This window comes from Antennarius striatus, chromosome 20 (genome assembly GCF_040054535.1).
Source record: "Antennarius striatus isolate MH-2024 chromosome 20, ASM4005453v1, whole genome shotgun sequence".
NCBI lineage: Eukaryota > Metazoa > Chordata > Actinopteri > Lophiiformes > Antennariidae > Antennarius > Antennarius striatus.
The window spans coordinates 8,589,895-8,613,428 of record NC_090795.1 but is presented as its reverse complement, the minus strand read 5'-3'; the positions used below and the strand labels follow the sequence as shown (position 1 = coordinate 8,613,428).

At 38.4% G+C, this 23,534-nt stretch overlaps 1 protein-coding gene across 1 annotated transcript in view; it reads right to left on the bottom strand.

The window, feature by feature from the left end:
• neto1l (neuropilin (NRP) and tolloid (TLL)-like 1, like) overlaps positions 1-23,534 on the bottom strand; it is a 62,361-nt gene that overhangs the window by 14,478 nt on the left and 24,349 nt on the right. Inside the window, exons 5-7 of the mRNA XM_068304277.1 lie at positions 9,910-9,951; positions 8,177-8,304; positions 1,086-1,168 (exon numbers count right to left, since the gene is read on the bottom strand). Coding sequence (XP_068160378.1) covers positions 1,086-1,168; positions 8,177-8,304; positions 9,910-9,951 — 253 coding nt within the window. The remainder of the gene's footprint in view (positions 1-1,085; positions 1,169-8,176; positions 8,305-9,909; positions 9,952-23,534) is intronic.

The following is a 23,534-nucleotide window of genomic DNA, read 5'->3' as shown; positions in this document are numbered from 1 at the left end:
TTCAGAAAAATTTATTTTTCATTAAATGTAGGGTTCAGTCTAGAAGGTATTTATTGTGTTTTGATGGACTCTGTGTCAGCCTGTCCCATACGCTGGTCTTTGACCGGTCATAGCCTGCCATCATTCACAACAAGCATGATATTTTTTCTATTGCCACAGGTCACTGTGCTACCTTCCCTCCTATTTTGTTCCTCTTCTTCTTACAGATGTGAAGAACACTTTTGTTGTCATTGGTCAACAATTGGAACTTGTGGTATTCATTGTGGATGCCAAAAAACCAAACCAAAAAACCCCCCCTTCAAAACAAAAACAAAGATTTTTTTTGTTGATGTGGTGAAGCTGTCCAGATGAGCTGTTACCCAATGCCACACTAGACAGGATAAAAGAATCGGTTGATGTAACACCTGACACCTTTTATTTAAACCTATCTTCACCCAACATTGTGTGTTTGATGTATTGACCTTTAATCGAGCAGATACTGTATAAACAGATACTAAGAAAATGATCATGAACATAATTGAGGGATATTAATGCATCAATTAATGTATTAATGCATCAGACATTGACCCCTGCAAGTGAATGCGTCTTACAACAAGCGTTCATTTCTTGACCTGACATAGACAAACAGGATCAGTGTCTAGAATTTAAAGAAAGGTACTGACCTAGATTAGATATAATACTAATTCATATGCAAATAGCCACTCTATAGAAAGTAATGATCCTTGTTTACAGAGTCAGTGATGTTGTCCTGCCAAGTTTTTATGGTAGTGTAAGACAAATCACACATTTGACTCCGCAAAGGAAGTTTTTTTTAGACAAACTGTTTGTTGACCATTTTCTCGCTAGCTCTTACACACTTGAAAATGTTTAAAAAGTCAACAAAGTCATGCATATGTGTCATTAATCCGACACATTTAATGTTTAAGTCTTTATAGAAAAAAAAAGCACAATTGTAAGTTGTCATCTCAAGATAAGGAAATGATTTATTTACAAACACACAAAAAAAATTCCTAAAATGAAAGAGCATCTTTGGCCACTGTGAGCCTCTGCATAACATGTCAAAATGAAAAAGAGTGATGTCACACCTGCCACCATCATACACTGCCACAAAGTTGCGTTTGCATTCATTGGAATTGGCCATCTCGTAGTCAAGAAAACGCAGGTAGATCTAGAAGGGAGCAGAGGGGAAGGACAGAAAAAGCAGAGATAAAATGGGGAATTTTGAGTTAAAAAAGGCAGAACAGAAGAAAAAATGAATAAAATATGTCAGAGCCTCAAGGCCAGACTTAGTTTATTTTGCCATGCTGGCTGTGTTTCACTTTTAGGCCACTGATCAGATGCAACGCCTTTAAACAGGGGCTACCCAGGTAGACAAACAGTAAGTCAGACCTTTATTCTCTTTTTTTTCCGGTCTGGAAAACTGAGGCTGTTTCTGTTTGTATTTTGTATTCCATAATTACACATACTGTACATCAGTTTACTCTAACAGACATTACATACACAATGAGATATGGTGTTTTAGATCTACAGTACATTCTTTGTTAAATGTTAAGAGTCTTTTGTCACGAGAGCACTCATTTACTTTCTTATTGCAATCCCAACATATGCAGTGTATAACAAAAGACTTTCAGTCCATGACAGATACTGTTGTGCTCATAATTTGACAGATCCTGACAGAATCTGAGATGTTTCTGTCATGGGGAAAGCAAAAAAAGTGTCAAAAGATCTGTGACAAAATGTAATTTAACGGTAATAGACAAGAAAGGGATATAAAGGATACGCAGGAATTGAGAATGGCAATCAGCAGTGTTAAAAGGGACTCTGTTGAAAACAAATTGCAGTCATGTAGACCAACAAAAATTTCAGCCACAACTGCCAGGAAATTTGTTTGAGAATGCAAAGAAAATCCCATAAATAACTTCAGCTGAAACACAGGACTGTCTGAACAAAAGTGGTGTGGCTGTTTCAAGATGCACAATAAAGAGGCCCTTGAAGCCTGAGTCACCAGGAGAAAGCCATTACTATGCAAATGTCACAAAGCATCCCACTTACAATATGCCAAACAACACAGAGAGAAGCCTCAAAATGCCTGGAACAGAAGTCATTTGGAGTGATGAGACCACAATTTAACTTTTTGACCAAAACTAAAAATGTTACAAGGCCTTTGATGAAAGGTACACCATTCATAACGTCAAAAATGGAGGTGGGCCACGGATGTCCTGGGGAAGAGTGAGCTACAAAGCCCCTGGAAACTTGGTTAAAATTGACAGCAAGATGAAAGCTGTATGTTATCAGAAAATACTGGAGAAAAAAATGCACTCATTAGCCTGGAAGCTGTGCATAAGATGCACTTGGAAATTTCAACATGACAATGATCCAAAACACAAGGCCGAATCGACTTGTCATTGGCTACAGCAGAATAAACAAAGGTTCTGGAGTGATCATCTCAGTCTCCTGACCTCAATATCACTGAGCTACTCTGGGGAGACGTCAAACATACAGTTCATGTAACACTGCCCAAGAATTTGCAGGAACTAGAGGCTTTTTGCAGTGTTACCATTTGAGAAAATAAAGAGCCTCATCCACAGCTACCACAAATGACTTCAAGCTGTCACTGATGTTTATGTGGGCAGTTTATGGGGGTAATTTATGGGGTATGTACACTTTGATCAGGGTCATTTGGGTAGTTTCTGTTGTCATTATGATTTAAAGAACAAAGACGGTTGCTTGACAATTGGCTTCATCAACCACTAACCATGAGTAAAAAGAAAAGGTTTTGTGTTATTATTCATATTCTCGTAAAAATGGCCTAAAAATGTAATGTATGGAGACCTGTGAACACAACTGTAAATACAACATAGAGGTATTTTATTATCTTATATTAATAGACCCTCACTGAGAAAAATATCCACTTTCATAAGATCTATTCTAAGTGAAACCAACACATCAAGATTGCCTGTGCATCACTGCCATTTATTTATAAGGTGCAGATCGCCCAGCCGACCAGAACTGCAGTTCTGGTCGGCTGTCCACAGCACTATCCATTAGTATGGTTACTGAGCGACCTGCTCATGAACTTTGACATGAACATGACAACTGGAATGAAGCCGGGAAACAAGCAAGCCAATTCCCTGTGTTCTCACACTGGTGTCAATAATGGTCTGTTGAATAAAAAGTTGTGATATTCACTCACTCCTTAGCAGCACTGCCTTTGTCACAAGAGACTGTGATTTCCATCGGTTTCATTGCTGTAAGATACTGGAATGAAATACTGATCAATGTCACTGCTTGCTTCACAATGAAAAGAGGAACATAGCTGAACACACACTACTGTACATTGGGAGAATAAGCCTTTTCAGATCTGCTGATATTGATAGCTTAACTATGGAAGCCAGTTTCTGAGGAGATGCAACTGCTGAGTGTCATTATGGTCACTTTAATGTAACATGAATTTCCAATACAAGGTTTTAAATGTGATGAAAAGATTGAGATCAGTGAAATAAAAATCTAGCATGTTGACAGGTCGAATGACAGAATGATTCAAGAGGAACCACACCTGTTACTATGGGAATTGATATAAAAATGATGAAGGACAGTCCAACAGAAGTAAAATACTAAATAGTCTCTATAAATTATATTTAAAAATGGCTAAAGTCCATGCAAAATGTTGCCAAAGATATCTGCTTTAATGTCTTATTGTTAAGGCTGTTATCAAGGCTAACATTACGGTTAAATGCTCTCCGTCAATGATGTCTTCAATTGCTTTAAGAGTTTCCAATAATGGAAAAATGTACCTGTAAGCATATTAAGTGAGCCACTTGCCCAATCATTCTACAATCAGCCACTATAGCAGCCAAATTACTACTCAGAGCACAGCGTATGCAGTTAATGCAGAAGTCTGTAACCAATAAAAGTTCAATAGACCTCATCTGTTGGTAACGACTGACAAAAGCGACAAACCTCTAACTGGTAAAGAGGAGAATCCCAAACTTTGACATCTGTAAAGAATGGTGGTAGCAATCATGAGGTTACAGGTGCTGTTCAAGAAGGTGATGGATGGATTTGTTTTCCATCCAGAGATTGATGGACTGTCATGACATTTTGGATCAGTGTATCTCTTGTTATCTGACTAAACCTTGAGTCTACTTTTTTGCAACTTATGGGAGATCACTAAAATCAGTGACGATCTGAATTTGTTTTAGATGAGGACTGTATTCTCAGTTTAGAAGAGCAGCCTGTTAAAATGAAAAAAATATGGTGTGCAGTATATGAAAAAGAAATCCATACAACAAAGCAACACTATTGCTAGATCAGAAGTCACGCATCACGCAGTTCATAAGTGTGTATTTTTTATCTATTTATTCCACCACTCACTGCATTCTCTATTCATCCCATTATTACTACCCTAGTACTGCAAAAATACAGAGCTCTATTAAAAGCATGGCACTCAAAAAATACATTTAGCTCTGACACTGTCCTAAAGTCCTAAGTATCGATAGAAGTCCGTTAGTTTTTTTTACCCTGTATTGATGATAATGTGTTCATGATTAATGACTTTGAAAACTGATTTTAGATCCCACAAATCCTCCAAACTAATTTGTTTCACTTTGGATTAGACCCTTCTTTTCAGACTGACATCCTGGACGATGTATGTTGGGTAGAATGATACCAATCCAGCAACCTTTGTTAGATTTGGAAAGTACGTGGCTCAATGAATATATTTATTCGAGCTCACAGATGTACAACTGCATCTGCTACTGTTCTGCTGCCTTTATGAACTGTTATACTGTATCTTGGAAGACTGACATCGTAAGTGCTAATATATGCAAGCTAAACTTGAAACAACACAGAAGCAAAAATATTTGTACTTTTTTTTATTTAACCAGGGCTTCTTGTGACACGTGTTCAAAGCCAACAGATGCATCAAACACTCTCATATTCACTGATCAGTGATGACGCATAATGTGTGCAGATGGCATTACAAAGCCAACAGATCAGTTAGACACAACCCCCAATTTGTATTACATGATACTGGCTCTAACAGGAAAAAATACTTCCTCTTCATTGATTCTGCAGCTCCTAATAATGACATGAAATCCATCACTGACAGGAGAAGAATATGTTCTCACTGTGTTTCTGCTGTTCATTACAGTCAGAATGATTGTTCGTATTTTTGCCATTACCTGCATGAGATAATACGGGGGTGTCAGGCAGTACAGGCAGGTGTGGTGGAAAACAGGACACAAATAATGTCTGAGGAATATACAACATCACCCAACTAAAATATTCCTCCACAACAGCTACCTGCTGAGTTTGGACAGCTGTCCAAACAGAAAGTACCAATGTAACCTGTAAAACACAAACTGCAATTAATGTGATTTGTTATTTGTCCATCCATCCATTCATCCATCCATCCATCCATCAATTCATCCGTCCATCCATCCATGGTATCCTATCAGCTACACCAGATACCGTTGAAAACGAAATAATATCTAATGATAAAGCTGTTGTTTTTAGGAAGTTATATTTTAAATTAATTATTAGGAGAATCCAAAATTAAAGTGGCACACGATAGTAAAAATTGATACTGCAATATGACATTAAAATTGGTGCAATGCTGTCACTTCAGGCGATAACATGGGCATAATAGCTTATTTGCAGGATATAGTTCAGGAAGTCCCCTCCTTACTTGTCTTTTATGCCAGTCCCTCCTTCCACCCGCATACATCTCACAGCTAAATGTCATATAGATCTTGGATAAAATGCATTATTAAGTATATCTTTCCTTTTTACCCTCCTTTCCAATTTTTCCTCCCCCTCTGCCCCCTCCTCCTGTTTCTTCGAAGTGCTCCTGTGCAGTTTAATTAGAGCCTCCAGTATAGGATGTCATTATCTTTTTGCCGTTTCTGTAATGCTAGGTATATTGCAGTACTGTATCAGCAGAGGGTAATGAATGCCCTGCAAACAGCACAAATTAGGTTACGCACAAATACAGTGATGGGTTGGGGTCCCACTGAAATACAGTAGAATGTGAAAAAACAACACGTGAAAAACAGATTAACAAAGTAAAGTACTGTTCATATGTTTTATTGGTAACTGAATGCGAATAATGCAGATGGAGACAAGAGCTGCAGGATTATGAGCATCTGAGGATAGATTTGTGGTAAAACTTTGCCAACATGTTTTATCAGTGCCAATGACTGTCAGCCTTTGGCCTGTAACTTGCCATGTGAGATTCCACTGCAGGGCAAAATATGACACTGATTCAAGTAAAATACTGCCAGGATCGCTCACTTTGTGACTACTATATTTCATGCATGTGCAAGGCCGCACATACACACACAATCACACAAGCATGAATGCAGCACATGCTGCTATGACTTATGGCCCTCTTTGTAATGTCGTCATGAGGTCGGCTGATTTATGCAACTCAGCTTAAGGCGATAGAAGACGCAGTGCTGCTGTCTTGAACAGACTGTAATGATCGCCTCCCTCAAAGTACCTGTTTCGGCGGTGCACTTATTGCATGACTCAACATGAGTACTATCAGTTAAAAGGAATTACTCAATGTGGATGATGTAGTCTTTCTGTTTCCTTGGCCTTTGGGCCGAACTTGAAGGACATTTCTGTAATATGGACATTAACAAGAAATACGTGACCCAAAGAATATATCAGATAACAGCCAATAAACTACTGTGCCATGAGTCACCAATATCATCCGCCAGTCATATCACGAGCCTGTGTGTGTATGTGTGTGTGTGTGTGTGTGTGTGTGTGTGTGTGTGTGTGTGTGTGTGTGTGTGTGTATGTGTGTGAATGTGTATGTGTGTGTGTGTGTGGTACAAGAGCCAGCGGCACAACATGAAAGACCTGCCTGCAAAATTACTATGAATCAATCAGAGCTTCCCCAATGTGAACTTTATGACTTTAAAGATAAGTCTTTATAGGTACCTTAAAAAAAGAAGGATAACATCTTGTTACAGGAACAGGTGCTGAGTTAGTGAAACAAATGGTGACACTGTGAAGCTGACATTGCAGCTTCTGTATCTCACTCCTGGGAATAAATGAACACATACATTCTGTACAATGAAACCCATGGATACAAGCAGTTGCATGTCACCATTTCAGCTGACTTTCAGTTTGGTTAAAGAGGATTTTCTTGTATGTAGTTTAGTTTATTTCTTTAGAGAGGCAAATTTTTTTTTAAAACATATTCTTTCAAGAATTTAATGAAATTCTGAAAGACATTGTAAAATAAGTTACATGTTCATTTTACCTCCCTATCAACAAGTAAAGTATAACTTAATCATTTTTCTCAAAATAAATACCCCAAAATGCTTTCTGTCCTTGATATAACCATTTAACCATAACATTCAAATTCCAAAAGTGCCTCTCTGCAAATGCATCAAGTGGAAGGCCAACACTGTTTTGTTTCACAAATAGATTTAAAACATAAATGAAATGTATGTATGTACGAATGTACGTGTATGTGTGTGCATGTAGTCAAGCCACGTGAATTCTGAGATTTTGCAGCATTTGTAAAGACTTTTCCTGCTCCAGCCAAAGGAAGCAAAAGTGTGGAAAACAAATGCAGGCTGCAGCAGGCCTGAGGGTCAAACTGCATGGTAACACTTTTTCATCAGTGGTAATATGCCTTCCCTTTCTCCATCTGTTCAGTCTAAACTTCCCTCTCTTTCTCTAGCTTATCATCCCATTCCTCTGGTCCACTCAGCAATAGCTTTCTGATCAAAAAACAACAACAAAAAAACCAACAAAAAAAAAAATTAGGCCTGACCCGAAACCCCAGCAGAGGAACAAGCCATACTCACACATTGGGATGCTGCTGACAGCTGCAGACAAACTCACAGGCAAAATCAATGCATCATGATGCATTACTCAATTTTACTGTGTAAATGAAACAGCAAATCTATGCATATGAAACAGATATCTCAATCAAGTCTTGAACTGATATTTCCAAAGGGATAAGAAGATACAGCTGCTGTAAGTTGCAGCATCTATTTTTTTTGTCATTTGTTTGCTGCCTGATATTACGGTGTCGTGCTATCTTAATCCCAATGGAACACAATTTCATTTTCCTTTTATATTCTGTGACATTTAAAACTCTGGCATTAAATCTGATTCAAAGGTACTTGGGGGCAGAGATGATGTCACTAACCTTGGAGCGTGGCGGAGCACGGATGTACCATTTGCAGTCGACGGCCTCGGCGGCGCCAGCCTTCCCATCTCTGGTGATCTGATGGGACTCAACGATACCTTCTGGACCAACCAGGTCATACTGACATGCTGAAACACATACATATGCACATATGCATATGCATACACACACACGCACGCACGCACGCACGCACGCACGCACACACACACACACACACACACACACACACACACACACACACACAAGCAGTTCAAGCAAACACACACATGTATTTACAAAAAACACACAGATTGACATTCTATCACATTCTATCTAGTACAAACCTTTGACCACCAAAACGCATAAAATTGTACAGATATATATATAAAAATACAGATAGTCGTCAAGTTATGAACATTAAACTTACATTTCTAGATACATACAAGGCAGTCAGAGACTGTCACATCCCGCGGCATCATCAATTTTTTGTGCCTCTGGCTTCCTGAAAATGATTCTTTTTTGTTTTGTGATTATACCTTATCAGGTTTCTGAGATGTGTATAAAAGTGAAAATTTGATCTTGACCTAGTTTTTCAAGGTCAAGATTGTGATCTAATTTTCATCCCCTTGCCTCCCTGAATTTTGTTTTGTCTTTCTATCTTATCCGGTTCCTGAGTTATGTGCAAAAAAATGTCCAAAAGTTGAAATTTGACCTTAACCTAGTTTTTTGAAGGTCAAGGTCATCAGCTGCCCGAGTAATGTGCTTTTTCTTTCATCTTTCTATCTGCAATGATTGTGAAGATATTTGGTGGACGGACGGACGAACACACAAATACTGACAATTACAATACATCACCGCTTTGCGGGATGTAATAACGACTACTGTAGCTCCCATTTCTGCTGCAACCCCTGCCAAGCACCAAGCATTAACACCCCATTTCATCCTTCTTCTACCTACATCCCTACGAACTGAGCACGAAATAAACATCCAGAATGCTGACAATTCGGGTCAGGTTGAAAATTATTGCCTGCAATGAAGACTGTAGACTACCTGTAAGAAAAGTCTGTCACAACCTGCCTGTTATTTAATTATGGATGGGACTGTCCCCCTCTAGGAGCAAAATGATGTAGGAACCAATGTTGGCCAGGTTAGGTGTCTGCCCAGAACTATTGACAGTTTTTTGTTCGCTGAACGCTGAACTCGGAAAATTTTGCAATTTGGTTGTAACTTTTGATCAACTTAACGGAGAAACTTAATGGAAATCAAGCATAAAGTGTCTTTTTGGACTTTTGATTACAAGGAAGTGCAGCAGTGTCTCATTCACGTCAGTGTGCTGGAATAACTCAGTGGCTTAAAGCTAAGCTTAAGGTCCACAACCCCAGGGATAAAACTCATTCAGCAGAGATGTAAAAGTTACATTATGGTAATACAGGATTTTATTTCTTTTATGTATTGTTTTATGTCCTGTTCTTGTTTCTTGAAATTCTTTGGGAATAGTACTTTCTAATTTAGAGTAGTAATGGTATTTAAATGACCTTAAATGGCGATTATAGATTGAAGTTTAATATATAACAATTTAGGAACAATTAAGGTTAGGAACAGCCTCTCAGCGTTTGTAGGTTGACGACTACTTGTGCATGATTTGAGGAACCACACAATAAACAAACTTTATTGAGATATAAGTAACACCAACAGAGTGTGTGAATGTAGAAAAACGTGAGACAGGCAGAAAGAGAGAGAATAAGTATACCTACAGGGCAGAGGTGGGGGTACTCCCAAGTCTGCAAAATCCGGATCTGAGGGGAAAGCAGAAAAAGAGTGGGAGCATTTTAGTTTTATCCAGGATTATGAAATCAAGGCAGGTATAGCAATGTAATGAGGAACTTCTTTCACAGAAACTACAATTCAATGCATCCAAACCTATATCGGTCTCTTCTTTGCCATTAATTGAAAGAGAAACTTGTGAGCTAGCGTAAAATTAATTCTAATCTCACAAAAACCAAGAAAATAATTTTAATTTTATTCCCTGGAATTTCTTTTTTTTGCAGACCTAGCGATACCAACTGGAAAATCCCTTAACAGAAAAGGTGTGGAAGACGAACTGAAGTACAGTAGTTGGATTTGATAAGATAGAGCAGCATGCAACCTACACTTTGTATTTGGCATTCAAATTTTTGTCCATTTTCTCTCTACAAATCCAAACTAGCAACACATTAATTCTTAAACTTGACCAGACAAATAGGAGGGAAAGAGCTAAGTCAATAACTCTGTGAAGATGTACTTTATCTACTTTTATTTCATGTGACTAACATAATGTTTAATCACAGATGTCCCCTTACAGATTGAAAAAGTGCTCATGCCTGTCATTAATATTCAATTAATGATGAAACACAAGAAACATTTCTACTGTACAGGTTTGATATCTGTCCTCAAACAGGTATCAAACCTGTTTGAGTACAGCTTTTGGCCACTCCACCCACCTCATTCTTTGTCTGCATTGAAATTACAGGCCTGTTAACATAAGTAAAAACAAAATAACCTCAGTCCACAAACATTGTTGTGGAATGAGGCAGAAGATGTACGTATGATTGTGATGGGAGTGCAGTTGGTTTAGTAGTATTTGTCATAAACTGGTCAGACAAATTAACATAAAAAAACAAGGTTAATTATTGTGATCATGAGGAGTGAGAGAATGTCTGCGTCAATTTTTAACGATCCCGTCAAAGGTTATTGACAAATGGATAAAAAAAGCAGTGCTAGAATGGCTAAAGTATTTCATGGGTATACAGTCTACTTCTACCGAGTGTAAATATCAATATACAAATTCATTAATCAAACTCCTCCCAACCACACTCTCCTAACATAATGTAAATTACCCTTATTAGAGCTTTATGAGTCAAAATCTGGAAACAGCCTAATTTAATTGCTATTACAGCTCTGTAAGTATATGTAGAGGATGTAGGTCAAACCGATTTCCTGGGGTTTAATTCAACCTGCTAATCAAGGGGTTATGCATACATATTCAAACCAATTTTGACAGTAATTTGGTTTAATAAGGTTTACTAGCTTAACAACAGATATGTCTTCTAAGCATAAGCAGTTTTGACAACTACTGGTGAAAAAAGATTAGTGAAGATATATGACAATACTGTTATGTCATTAGCGACACACAGGACCAATCAAACTTTAAGAATACGACAGGGATCATTGTTTTTGGACCAAAATAGATGAGAGAAAGCAGAGCTGAAGCAGAACAGTGATAAATGGAACAGGAAAAACATTAGGCATGACTTCAAGAAAGGTTTCTAGACCTCTGGGAACTGCAAATCCAGTCCTTGACAGAATTTTTATAGACTGAGAATAAAATCTGTGACAGATTTTCTCAGCTAATCAAAATAAAGAAGGTAACCAGTAAATTTTTTGGAAGGCAATTTGATGAAGAATTGGTACAAATTGCCTTAAAATTTGGAATAGTTTGTATAATATTGCAGTGAATTAAATCAAGTGTTTCCTCAAACATGACAGTCTTCCCTGTTATCCCAAAAGATTCAGTGTCATGTCTCCTATAGTAGTGACATTAACAGACCCTACTGTGCTCTCATAACATCCTTCAGTGGTTTGTTTCTGTGTTTTACCTGACTCATAAGCTTTGGAAGAGTACTGAATTTTATTGTTATGAACCTTTCAAACCAAGTCCAAAATAGTTCTGGCATAGTTTTCAATTAAGTAAAATAAATGATAAGGAAGTCATCGAATTAGTTGATAAAGATAACTGTTCTTTAACAGGTATTGGAGCTAGAATTCCACAATACTGGCATGACGTGTAACCTTTAAGCCATGTTAAACAACCTAGTACTGGTAAGAAAACATCAGTCTTAAATGCAGTCCTGCTGATTCCATTTATTCCAGCTTAGCAACAGAGGACTTGTGCTTTCAAAGATATGCTGTTAGCTCTGAGCTCTGGGCTGTATTCGTTTTAGGATAGCCTATGGACAAGAAACACGGACATCACATTAAATGGGATTTTTCCTCACCAAATCCAGACATGACTGCCTCTGACTGAGCTCAGTGTGGAAAATGACGTCTGATTGCACAGCATGAACCCCTTGCCTAAATGTCAGCGTTTTCTGTCTGAATGGATGCCCTCATTTTTCTCTGTCTAGACATGAATCAATGCTTCTGTGTTTTCTGTTTGTATGCTTGACCTGAAGAGCAGGTCCCTCGAAGCTTGCAATGCTGAATGCCTACTGATCGGACACAAAAAGAAAAAAAAACACACACACAAAAAAACAACAAAAAAACCCAAACCTAAATGAAATAGCTGTTGAGGGAGAAAGAGTGTGAATGTTATTTGATAATTACATTCACTGTGTAAAACCAAGAATCAACAGGAAAGATTTTTGGCCCATTTTTAGCTGTAGTGAGTTGTAGTGGGAATTCAAAAGAAGCCCTTGAAAATGACAAGATTCCTTTGAATACCTATGTGAAAATATAGGAAGGCTGCAGAAAAACCTCCCTTTTCTTTTCATGACCACCTTGTAACATAATTGAAGACCCACAAGAGCACAAAGAAAGGCTCCAATGTTACTAAAGTGTTGCCACCAATTAACTGCTATTTTTAACCAAGGCTCAAATGATCTGATTTCTAAAAATCTGAATGAAGAATATTATGTAGTTTGTAAGTTCCTACGTGGTAGTGGGCAAATATTTCTTTCTTTAATGGGGGAAAATGATGGTGTGTTTGTCAAGAGTAAATAAATCCCCCTACATAGTTACCCAAAACTGTTTAAATCAATCCACAGGACTTTAAGAAAGTTTCTCGAAAACTTTTCGCCGCTAATCCTAGAGTCTTCCATGGGATGTCTGGATGAGTCTTACAAGCAGGCAGGCAAACAGGGTGGCAGACATGAACGAGGAATGAGAAAATCAAAGTGGAAGACAGTTAATGAAACAGTGACCTTCAGGTCATCTGTGCTGGTTTTGTCAGAGATTTATTATTGGACTTTGACATCCCCTACCACACTGTAATAGGACGAGCAACCTCACACACAAGCAGTCACGCACATGTACTTTTGATATAGGCCACTGTTAACATGCCAACAAAGGAGCCACTAAAACCCTGCTATGCTTATAAATGATTCTCATGTGATCTCTTGACCTTTTTAGATCCTGGCCGCTGAATTTCAATCAGGTGTGTTCCATCCCAACTGCCATCAATCACTTCCTCTCCTTTGCTGCCATCCTTCATTAATTGATTCAATCAATTACAAGGATTGGTAAAATGATTGATGAACTATACAGCATACATATACACTCACCCTCACGTGGGTTTTAACCTTGTCATTTATGAGGTGGATGCCTCGGACTGGTCGCACATATGTATGTAATATTTTATTACAGGAAAACTTTGTGTTGCTACACTAAATAATTAATAAAACACTGACATTAAGTATGCATAAATATGAATCTTTTGTGCTTGTTTTTTCTACTCTATTGTATACATGTTTTTTCCTAGGTAATCTACATTCAGAGCACATCCGCCCTTGACCGTGGCTTTGCTTCTCTTCATAAATCTCAGCTTACTCTATTTACCTTTTGTGATAGAATGCTTACTTTAAATTGTAGAAAATTGCTGTCATCCTTCTACACTAAAAATACACTTTGTCAGAGGACTGTGAACTCTGGTGGTCTCACAGCTCTGGAAATATTGTATTGCTTTTGATAATAAAGGTGCAGTGCAATGTTTTATTAATGAGACACAGTCGGTTTCATTTGGAATCAAACGTGAAGCTCCATTTCTTTGCAGCCCGTTGGTATCAGGTGCTCGTGTACAAACACACGCAAGCACGCAAGCACGCACGCATGCACGCGCACGCACACACACACACACACACACATTCCTTATTTTCAGGACTATTTACATTGTAGATTCTCACTGAAGCATCAAAACTGTGAATGAACACAAATAGAATTATGTAGCAAACACAAAACCATGTGAGGGACAGTGTACATGTACATATGATTCATATTTTAGAACCTTTAAAAAAGCCACCTAGTGCTTTCAATACTGGTTTGCACACTCTTGCCTTTCTCTTGATGAGCTTTGTGAGGTCATCACCTGAAACAGCTTTCCAACAGAGGTTGTTGGCCCTTTTGCCTTCATTCTGCAGTTCATCTTATCCCAAACCATCGCCATTGGCTTTAGGTTAGCTGACTGTGGAGGTCAAGTCATCTGATACAGCAATGCACTCTCTTTCTTGGTCAAATAGCCCATACACAGCTCAGAGGTGTTTGTGTGTATGTGTGTGTACGTGCGTATGTGTGTGTGTGTGTGTGTGTGTGTGTGTGTGTGTGTGTGTGTGTGTGTGTGTAAAAAAGCATGCAAAAACTCCCCTCATCTTCTCATTGGTGACATTTAAATAAGCATCTGATTATTATTCTTTGCTAAAGTGGTTGATCAAGCTAATGAATGGCTTCCATTAATCACACCGGGCACAGCTGTGGATGGAGATGAAGAGAGAGGAAGAGGCATTGAGATGAACGTGAAACGATTTCCGTTATTCGATTACTTCCAGCACTTTCAGTTACAGCGACACAACAGTCTTAACAGAGGTGATTATCTCTATACGTTAAGTGTATGTATTTATTCAGAATATGTCAGCACCTTTCAACCTGATATTTATGTTAACTTATCCGGCATTCAATTCCAAAAACAAACATGTTATACTGTACATGTTGTGCATGTTATACACTCGACAATTAACTAAGTAACTCTGAGGGATGGTAGCTTTGAAAAGAGGGGGCCATAGGATCTGTGGGGCCTGTAGGATTCACCACAACCTGAGTGTCATAGCAAGTGAGCTGTGTCTGTGCAACAAACAGCGATTATCAGCAACCTGTAACCCATTGCTGGTAATACTAGCCACACACCAAATAACCTGCTAAGAGTCGCATATTTGGTTTGTCGGGGAGGACAAGGCACACAGAAATGAACAGTTTTCTGGTAACCGATTTACAGGAAAGGCTTCCAAGAAAGACTAACTTGCTGTTTCACAGGCATACAGGCAAGAATAAACCAAGCAGAGCTGGTTAAGCCTTTAGGGGGCCCTAAGCAGAATATGATTTGTGGGCCCTTCACTGCCAATAGCAATAACTAACTACTATTATTATTATTTATTATTGCAGGTGGACGGACGGATGGATGGTTGGATGGATGAATAGATGGACGGGGGCTCTGGACTCAGCCTAGCCTTGAACAATGTCAAAATACTAGAAAGGGATTGTACCTCAGTGGTAACAAGCTGTCCTGGTTAATTCCCACCCACTATGGGTCAAACGTCCTTGAGAGAAGCACTTAACCTTAACTCTGCATCCTCCTATGGAGGAGTTGAGTATCCAGAAATACCAAATGCATTTCAGAAACATAGATTACAAGAACTGTGTGCCCTTGTGAGTCAGCTAATGATTCATGCGATACTTTATTGATCTCCATAAGGGAAGCAGCTATAGGAATGCTCTTTATGTGGATGGAGCCGTCCTTCTGCTCAAGGACAACTCGGCAGAAAAGGTACGGAACTGTCAGGGTCATTTATTAATGTTCAACAACATTATAAGAACAAACATTTATTAATTTAAATAGTTTATTTTACCATCTATATATTGTGCTTTATGCTATTTTTCTAAGTATATACAGACTCACATTCATGAAACTATTCCATCATATATGTAGCATAAAAGTGCATTTTAATTTTAAGTGCACAGTATCCACAACTGATGCATGTCACATCAAAACAACGCTGAGCAATGGTGTGTCTATGCTTCTTTGTTAATCCTAGGCAAGGGATGAGCTGATCTAAAGCTCAGACGATCGCATCTATACCAAATGAATGCTCATGAACCACATGAACAACATGAATTTCTAATTGTATGGATTTTTACTGTCAATATATGCATGATCTAAGGCACATAGATTAGATTTAAAAATTGCTACAACATAAAATTACACTAATGTGCTGCAAATTATCTGTCCTCTTCAATTTCTTTTTAAATTAGCTTTGAATTCATTGACCAAAATGTCACCATTGTCTCCAGCTGGTTGAACATATTGGCAGTAATGAAGAAAACACCTCATTTGTTAATTAATTAATTAATTCATTGATCATCTCTCTGTCAACACATTCATCTGTATTTTGTACCTCTCAAACCTCTCCTTCAGTTATCTCTACACACAATATTTATGTCACATCAGAATGCCCCTTTTTTGAGTCAGGTTTTTTAATAGATCAAACATTAGATGCCTCGCTTGCTCAGATGTCCCTTGAAAACGTAAAAGCATCATAATATTATACGAGGCAGCTGCTGCTTCCATAGTTAGCTAGGGACAAATATGAGTATATTTGTAGAACAGAACAAAACTGCATGAGATTTTGTGGCTAAAAGCAAATAACTAATATTTTTTTCGATCAACAATCAGATATTCCCACATTGTTTCCAAAATTTTGCATGTTTTTTTTTTTTTTTGAGAAGATATTTAATTATGCACTTATTTTACAGGAATTGTAGCCATCTTTCATTTGCAGTACACTTCCTCTATTCACAAAGCATTCTGGGATCTTCCTCCACAGGAAGGAAGGGTGGTGAAATAGAAGGGTGGGCTGAAGGGGGGTGAAGGGGAAAGACCGGGTAACATTACGGTCCTTGATTTGCTTTTCTTCACAGGGGTTTTTACACTGCTTTTAGTCTGGCCCATCATCTAGGACCTGTTTGCAATGGAAGAACTTACCAGGAGCATAAAGCCCCTGAAAACCTAGCTCATAAGAGCATTCAGGCCCTCAATCTCCCTCACCAGGATAAGGTGGCAACTGAACGAACTGAGCCCTAATTTATATATATATATATATGAGCTCAATGCTAACATGATGCTTATTTAGACTGCATAATAGCTGACTGAAAGCAATATTATGAGAGTGTCGTTTTAAAGATTGCTTGTAGGATTGTGTGACTGTGTAATGTGAAATGTTGTGTTTAAGTTAGATTGCTGCATCGGGTGGAAAACCATTCCTGATGGTGCAGATAGTTCTCCCCAGGCATCACAGGTGTTTCTGTCCATCCACGCTCAATTTGTGCAGGTACGCAATAAATCAACACAACATCGCAATTCTGCCACTCATTGCTTCATGCAGAGCTTCTGAGATACAGGCAGAGTGAGATACAATCACATTAAGAGACAGAGCGAGGACAGGTCTGCTGATCTGCAAACATTGTCACCACAAGAATGATAATTTAAGAGTCTGATTGCTTCCAAGAGATAGTGTTTTATTTCACTGTCATGGAATTATGAAAGGCAGCAGACTCCTGTTTCGGTTTTCACTACTGCTCTGCATCTGTTCCAGAGTGCCCAGGGGGGGAATCAGTGGCTTTCTATGCCAACAACAGGCTGCAATTTGACCCAGTGGGGTGATAAACTGCAGCCATAAACACTTCTGCTAGTGAGCAAAAGAAACACAAGTAGATTTAAGGGAACACATTAGCGCAATAACAGTCACAGCGACATGGTGGTTTAGGATGAGATAAAATGTGATTTCGAGGTGAATTTGTGTGTAATATTTAATTTAAAAAAAATAAATGATCAAAAGGAAAACTTTTGAAATCTGTGCTTGTGAAGAGAGATGGAGACGACTGACAGAGGTGGAGAGGAGTGATTATGTGAGAGAGAAATTAAGAAACAGGAAGAAAAAGGAAAGAAGCAGTTTTATATTTTGGTCTTCAGAAACCATGGGTTCTTACACTTTTCAATCTGCTAAGTGAATGACAAATTGTTTAAAACAACTGTAATACGATTTACAGCTGCATTACAAATATCCCACCTCAGTGTCATAACAAAAGCTCTAAAGGGATCTGTCCATTAGACCAGAGGCAATGTACACTACAAAACCCACAGTACTTTAACAACCGTAACTGTCTGCCATACTGTTTGTAGCATCCATGTTCCCTTTGAGAGTATAATCCCAGCAACACGTGGGCCACCACAACATGTATAGTCAAGATACAAGGGTGGCAATATGACTGGCCATTTACTTGGAGACAAATGTCAGACATTTTTGAGAAACACACTTCTTTTAATCTCATGAGAGAATTTTGAACAATGAGTTGTGAATTGCAATAGCGCAGCTGTGAGAGTCGTGTTTTTTTCAACATGTCTCTGTCTGTTGATCTGCGACTCCACGCCCGCCCAAAACCAAATGAAGCAAATGAATTCTATGCTTGCCATCATCCCGAGAGGATTAATAAAAGAAGTCCAACAGCTGGACATTGGTGTAACCAGGGCATTCAAAGTAAAGTTGTGAGCGTCATGGGAGTGATGGATGAGAGACGACAAATACTGTACACCACTAAGACGACTGGGAGGCAGCGTCGGGCGAGTTACGCCACCATTTATGAATGGATTGTAGATACCTATACTAGGTATCTTCTTTGACTGTTGTCTGAGACAACCACCCGGCAATGAGACCAGCTCCGACAATGACGAGAGGGAGCGCGGCATGTTTGATGGCGAAATTGCCCAGCTGCTCAAATCAGATACAGAAGATGAGGACTTTGATGAATTTGTGACATAAGATCGATCAAAAAATAATGTGTTTATTTTTAAAAATGTAGTAGAATAAAATTCAACCAAACTCACTGTGTTGCTTCCGTTACCTTGTTTTAGCATGTGCCAAGTAATACAGTGTGCCATATGTATGACTTAAGTAGAGAAATAAACCCCGTAATTGAGACTGAGCCTGATAATCCGTTGAGCCTTATGTTCAGTAAAATACGGTAATACCTTATTTGCTGAAAATTAAAAGAATGAATTTAATCTTTTACACTCCTTATTTTTATCCAAAATTGTTGTTGTTAATTATGATGTAGGTATGGCCAGTTTGGAATGCATTTACAGGAAATGAACCGCCACATTTTTTTGCCTAGAGTTAATCTCTGTGCCACAGTCTTTTTTTTTTTTTGCTGTAACAATCCCTGACACTATTTACAAAACATTTCAGTCTGTTAAATTCAGCACAATCTGATTATACATTAAAATCTTAATAGGCAGAAAATATTCATGCCATCATATGCTATTCTTGGAAAGGCGACTCGATAGTGACTGGAAGTGAACTGATGAATCTGGTTTTGTACTCACTTGTTTCATTAGATGTTATTTTAAAAAAAGAAAAATCACTTTGTGCACATCAAAGATTGTGTCTGTTCTCTGAAAATATCACATTAAGTATGAAATTGCATGAAATTGCCAGATAAGTCATCAGCCAGAGTTCTTTACCATACTGATGGTGAATATCCAGGCTGAGTGCTATTTTTTCTAGATGGTATATTTTGAAGTCATGGCCATTACATCTGAGTAAATACAATCAACAAAGAGAGGGGGGACGGGATGGTGATACTATAGTCATACTGTAATAAACACTAAATTTCTATCTGCACTCTGAAAACTGCATTTACCAGGGTTTTTATTATTCCGAACAACTCCCGGCAGAGAGGAATAGGAGGTAATGGAGGGTGACTGCAGTGTTGGAACAGCTGAAATAACTAAACACACCAATAGAAGTCTTCAAGGGTATGCCCAAACCCCATGATCTGGGCAACCACCAAAAGGGTACTTGGGTTTAGCTCCATGTACTATGTGATCAGTCGTGTGATGGTTGGAACATGTACTAATACTGCAGATGCCATATCTGTTTAACATCAGGTGTAACACAAACTTTAAACAGACTTCAAATGATATCTGTGGCCCCAAGTTGATACATCATGACCTGCATGAGGAAGTGTCCTATAAGGGTCAGATGACAGACTTATTTCAGTGAACACAGATGAAATACCGGTAAGTTTGTCGTCGTCTGAAGTTAACAAAATTAACATCAGCATCCATGAATGTATTTTCCAACTTTGCTGGCACCTAAGACGTACTGTATATTATGTGTTACATCTGAGTACACAGGAAAAGAGAAGAGATCAACCTGCAAATACTTAAAATGTGCTAATAGCAATCAGTTGTGAATATGTCTCAGAGGTTCAGACACATACTGACTAAAACCCAATCCAAATAGCATCTTAATTCTGCCTTTATTCTCCCCTGATGTCTGTCTGAATCCAATAAAGGAATAATGGGGTGTTAGTTTGTTCCACCTCTATGACACCTCTAGAAGTAGTAACAGCGGTGAAATAGACGCCCTGATGTTGCAAAACAGGTGTGACATGATGGCCACTATTCTGAGGAGAAAATTAAATATATTAGCTTTTCTGATGGATGTTTTGTCTTACATCACATCCCTAAATGTTGTGGAATGACTGCATAAAATATATACGCACAAACCAAAGTGGTATTGTGACATCTTGGCTGATCCAGTTGGAGCACACCACAGTGGTCACAGAAAAAATAATTTATTTTCGCAATATTGTACAAGTGACTTGTAATTCTTCACAGAGTTAAAAAGATCCGATATTTGAAAAGTGACAGTAATGTGACTTGAAACAGAGAGTACTCGGCTGGAATACCTGACCATCTGGTCGACACCTGGGGGTTATGGAAAATTTGTTCTCATAAAACACACTCCCAAGTACCTCAGCGATAATTTTCATGACTTTTGTTATCTACCTGTGTCTTGGCTGGGGAGTCATGTTGATTTGGAGTGGATTTTACACACTGTGACCAGCTGATACTTCCCCTCATATAATATCTCAAATAACCCAGTTGTAATCTACAAAGAACCAATTCATATAACAGAGTAAAAGAGTAAAAACAAAACAAAAAAACTGTAGGAGTTCCCCTACAGATTTATTTTATTTTATCCTACATTATTTTTTAAGAACTGCATTATCTCCAAGAAAAATTGTTTGTACCCTGTTTCCACAAGGTAAGCTGCTACAGTACAACGTTAAAGTATGTGTCACTTCCACTGCCATAAAGGGGGGCAAAGAGTCAAATACAAGATATAGTTTGCAGTGTCACTTGTTGAGCCTGAGAACCACTAATTGATAACACAGTAGGCACTTAAGAGACAATCATTGTACTGTGCATAAAGACACATACAAACAACATATGAAAGCATATATGAGAGCAATAATGACACATATCTATCTATATCTATACATCTTTTTATTTATTCTGTTTTCAAACTTTATGATAAGCTAAGCTACCTGGTTAATATTTCACAAAATACTCTTTAAATTACTTCACCACAACAAAATACAATGTTGAACCCTTTCACTCTCTCACATGGTCAGAATATATATTCACCTCCCTGACATTTAAGAAACTCCCCAATGTCACAACAACAAATATCGACAAATATCATGTGCATTGGGCACATGTGATGTTGATAATGAAGAAAAAACAACAACTGTGCATGTTCATCTTTTTTCAGTCCTGACAGTGAGGACTGCTTGACACACAATAAATGTAAGTACACCGTCACCCCAGCACAACTGATTTCTGTCTATACCAACGCATTTATTCTGAGAGGAAGGCAAGAATGGGGTTGTTTAGCGTGTAGAGCCATTTAAACTGCAGCTATGACATCGTAGACCTTACATTTAACTGTATGTGCATGCATATATTACCTCCCACTTACTATTATGTGGATGCAGGTGCAGATTCATGATCTGAATGCATACTTGGCTTCAAGTATCCAGATGTTCCATTTTGTCAATGCTTGCCATCTTTGCTTTTATGACCGCTCTTGCATGATCCCATATGGGAACATCTTTGGTGACAGGCTCATAATTTCAGTCAGTAAAAGCCGCTGAAATGCCTTCTAATTACACTGGACTGCTGCCAACACCCGCACTGCAGTCACCGTTGGACAGTCACTTCCAACTATGTTCAGGATTGTCAGTCTGATAAACACTCCATTGATGAAACAGTTTCTCCTTCATTTTCTGAAGCTGTTATATACGGCTAGTGTTGTGCAGCAATTCCTACTGTATTGTGTGTTAGTATAAGCCACAATGCAGCGGGTTAAGGAAGTGGGGCTGTAAAAATAAAAGATATTGATTTAAACATCTCAAGATGTACCTTTCAGCAATGTTAACAGCACTGGCTTAGGAAATTCAAATGTGGTCCTATTGGTTATTTGACACACAGCTACAGTCCAAATTGGAAATATCAACACTTGTTAGATGGCTTTCCATGCAATTTGGCTCATGTATAGACCTGGTACATCGCCCAGTGGATACCTCTCAATGACTTTTTTTTGCCCTTTTAGATCACCATTAGATGGAAATTTGTGCTTTTCATCCTTCACAATTCACTATCAAAAAATAACAACAAAAGGACTAAAATGTGCATTTTATTATGAAACCATGTCATATGAATAAAACCACAATTGGATGGATTTTTCATGCTATTTGGGATGCGGAATCAGGTTGATAAGTGATTTAAAGTTGTCATTTTCCCAATTGGTACCATGCACATGATTGTTAGCAGGCTAACACACTATACTAGAGTAACATGTAAAACATGAATCGGTAAACACTAAAGCATCAGAACAGCTAGGATAGAGGCAGACACGTACGGGAAAAATGCATTAAGTAGGCTCATATGTTTAAAAGGCAGACTTGAGGTCTGTTTTTTGTAATTATGAGGGAAACTTTTCAAAAATGCTGCAATGCACGGGTGTCACGCCCGGCGTGTACCGTAATTCATGTCCCAAGTGCTCTGAGATAGGCCCAAGAAACCCTGCGACTGGCAACAGCGGAAGAAGCGGGTACTGACGATGTATGTATATGTGCTGTATATGTATGAATTTGAAAAATGCCCAAAATGGATGAAACCTTCAAGGAGACACTGGTGATGGCATTTGGCTAACTATTTAATAATCTTAACTGGCTTTAGGAAACCACATTCTCCCTTTCTGCTGATATCCCAAGTTGAAGCAAGGGCAGAACAGTCACACACAATTTATAATCAGTCAGTAGCAATGGGAGCAGTGTGAGACTGCCCTTTAGGGCTAATCTATATGTGTCCCTAATGCTTAGGATATCCATGAAATATAACCACTCCAAGCCTGGACACTCAGAGGACTTGAGAGTAGAGGGAAATGTCTGTATTGCTACTCTTTTGGGCCTCAGTCATATCCTCTTTATTATTTCACCTAGTCCCTCTTAAGTATATATATATCTATTTTCATTTCTGTACTTCAGTGAAATATCTGCTTCAATATCTGGATCCAACAAGAAAAACTGTTGCAGTAAGTAGATTTTTTTTGCCTGTATTGTGAAAATTATTCTAAACAGTCAGAGGAAGAAATGCAGTCCTTTTTACTGCTTATGTGAACATGCATTCTTTGTATGAGGTAGCGAGTGAATGCAGCTGCCAACATGACAG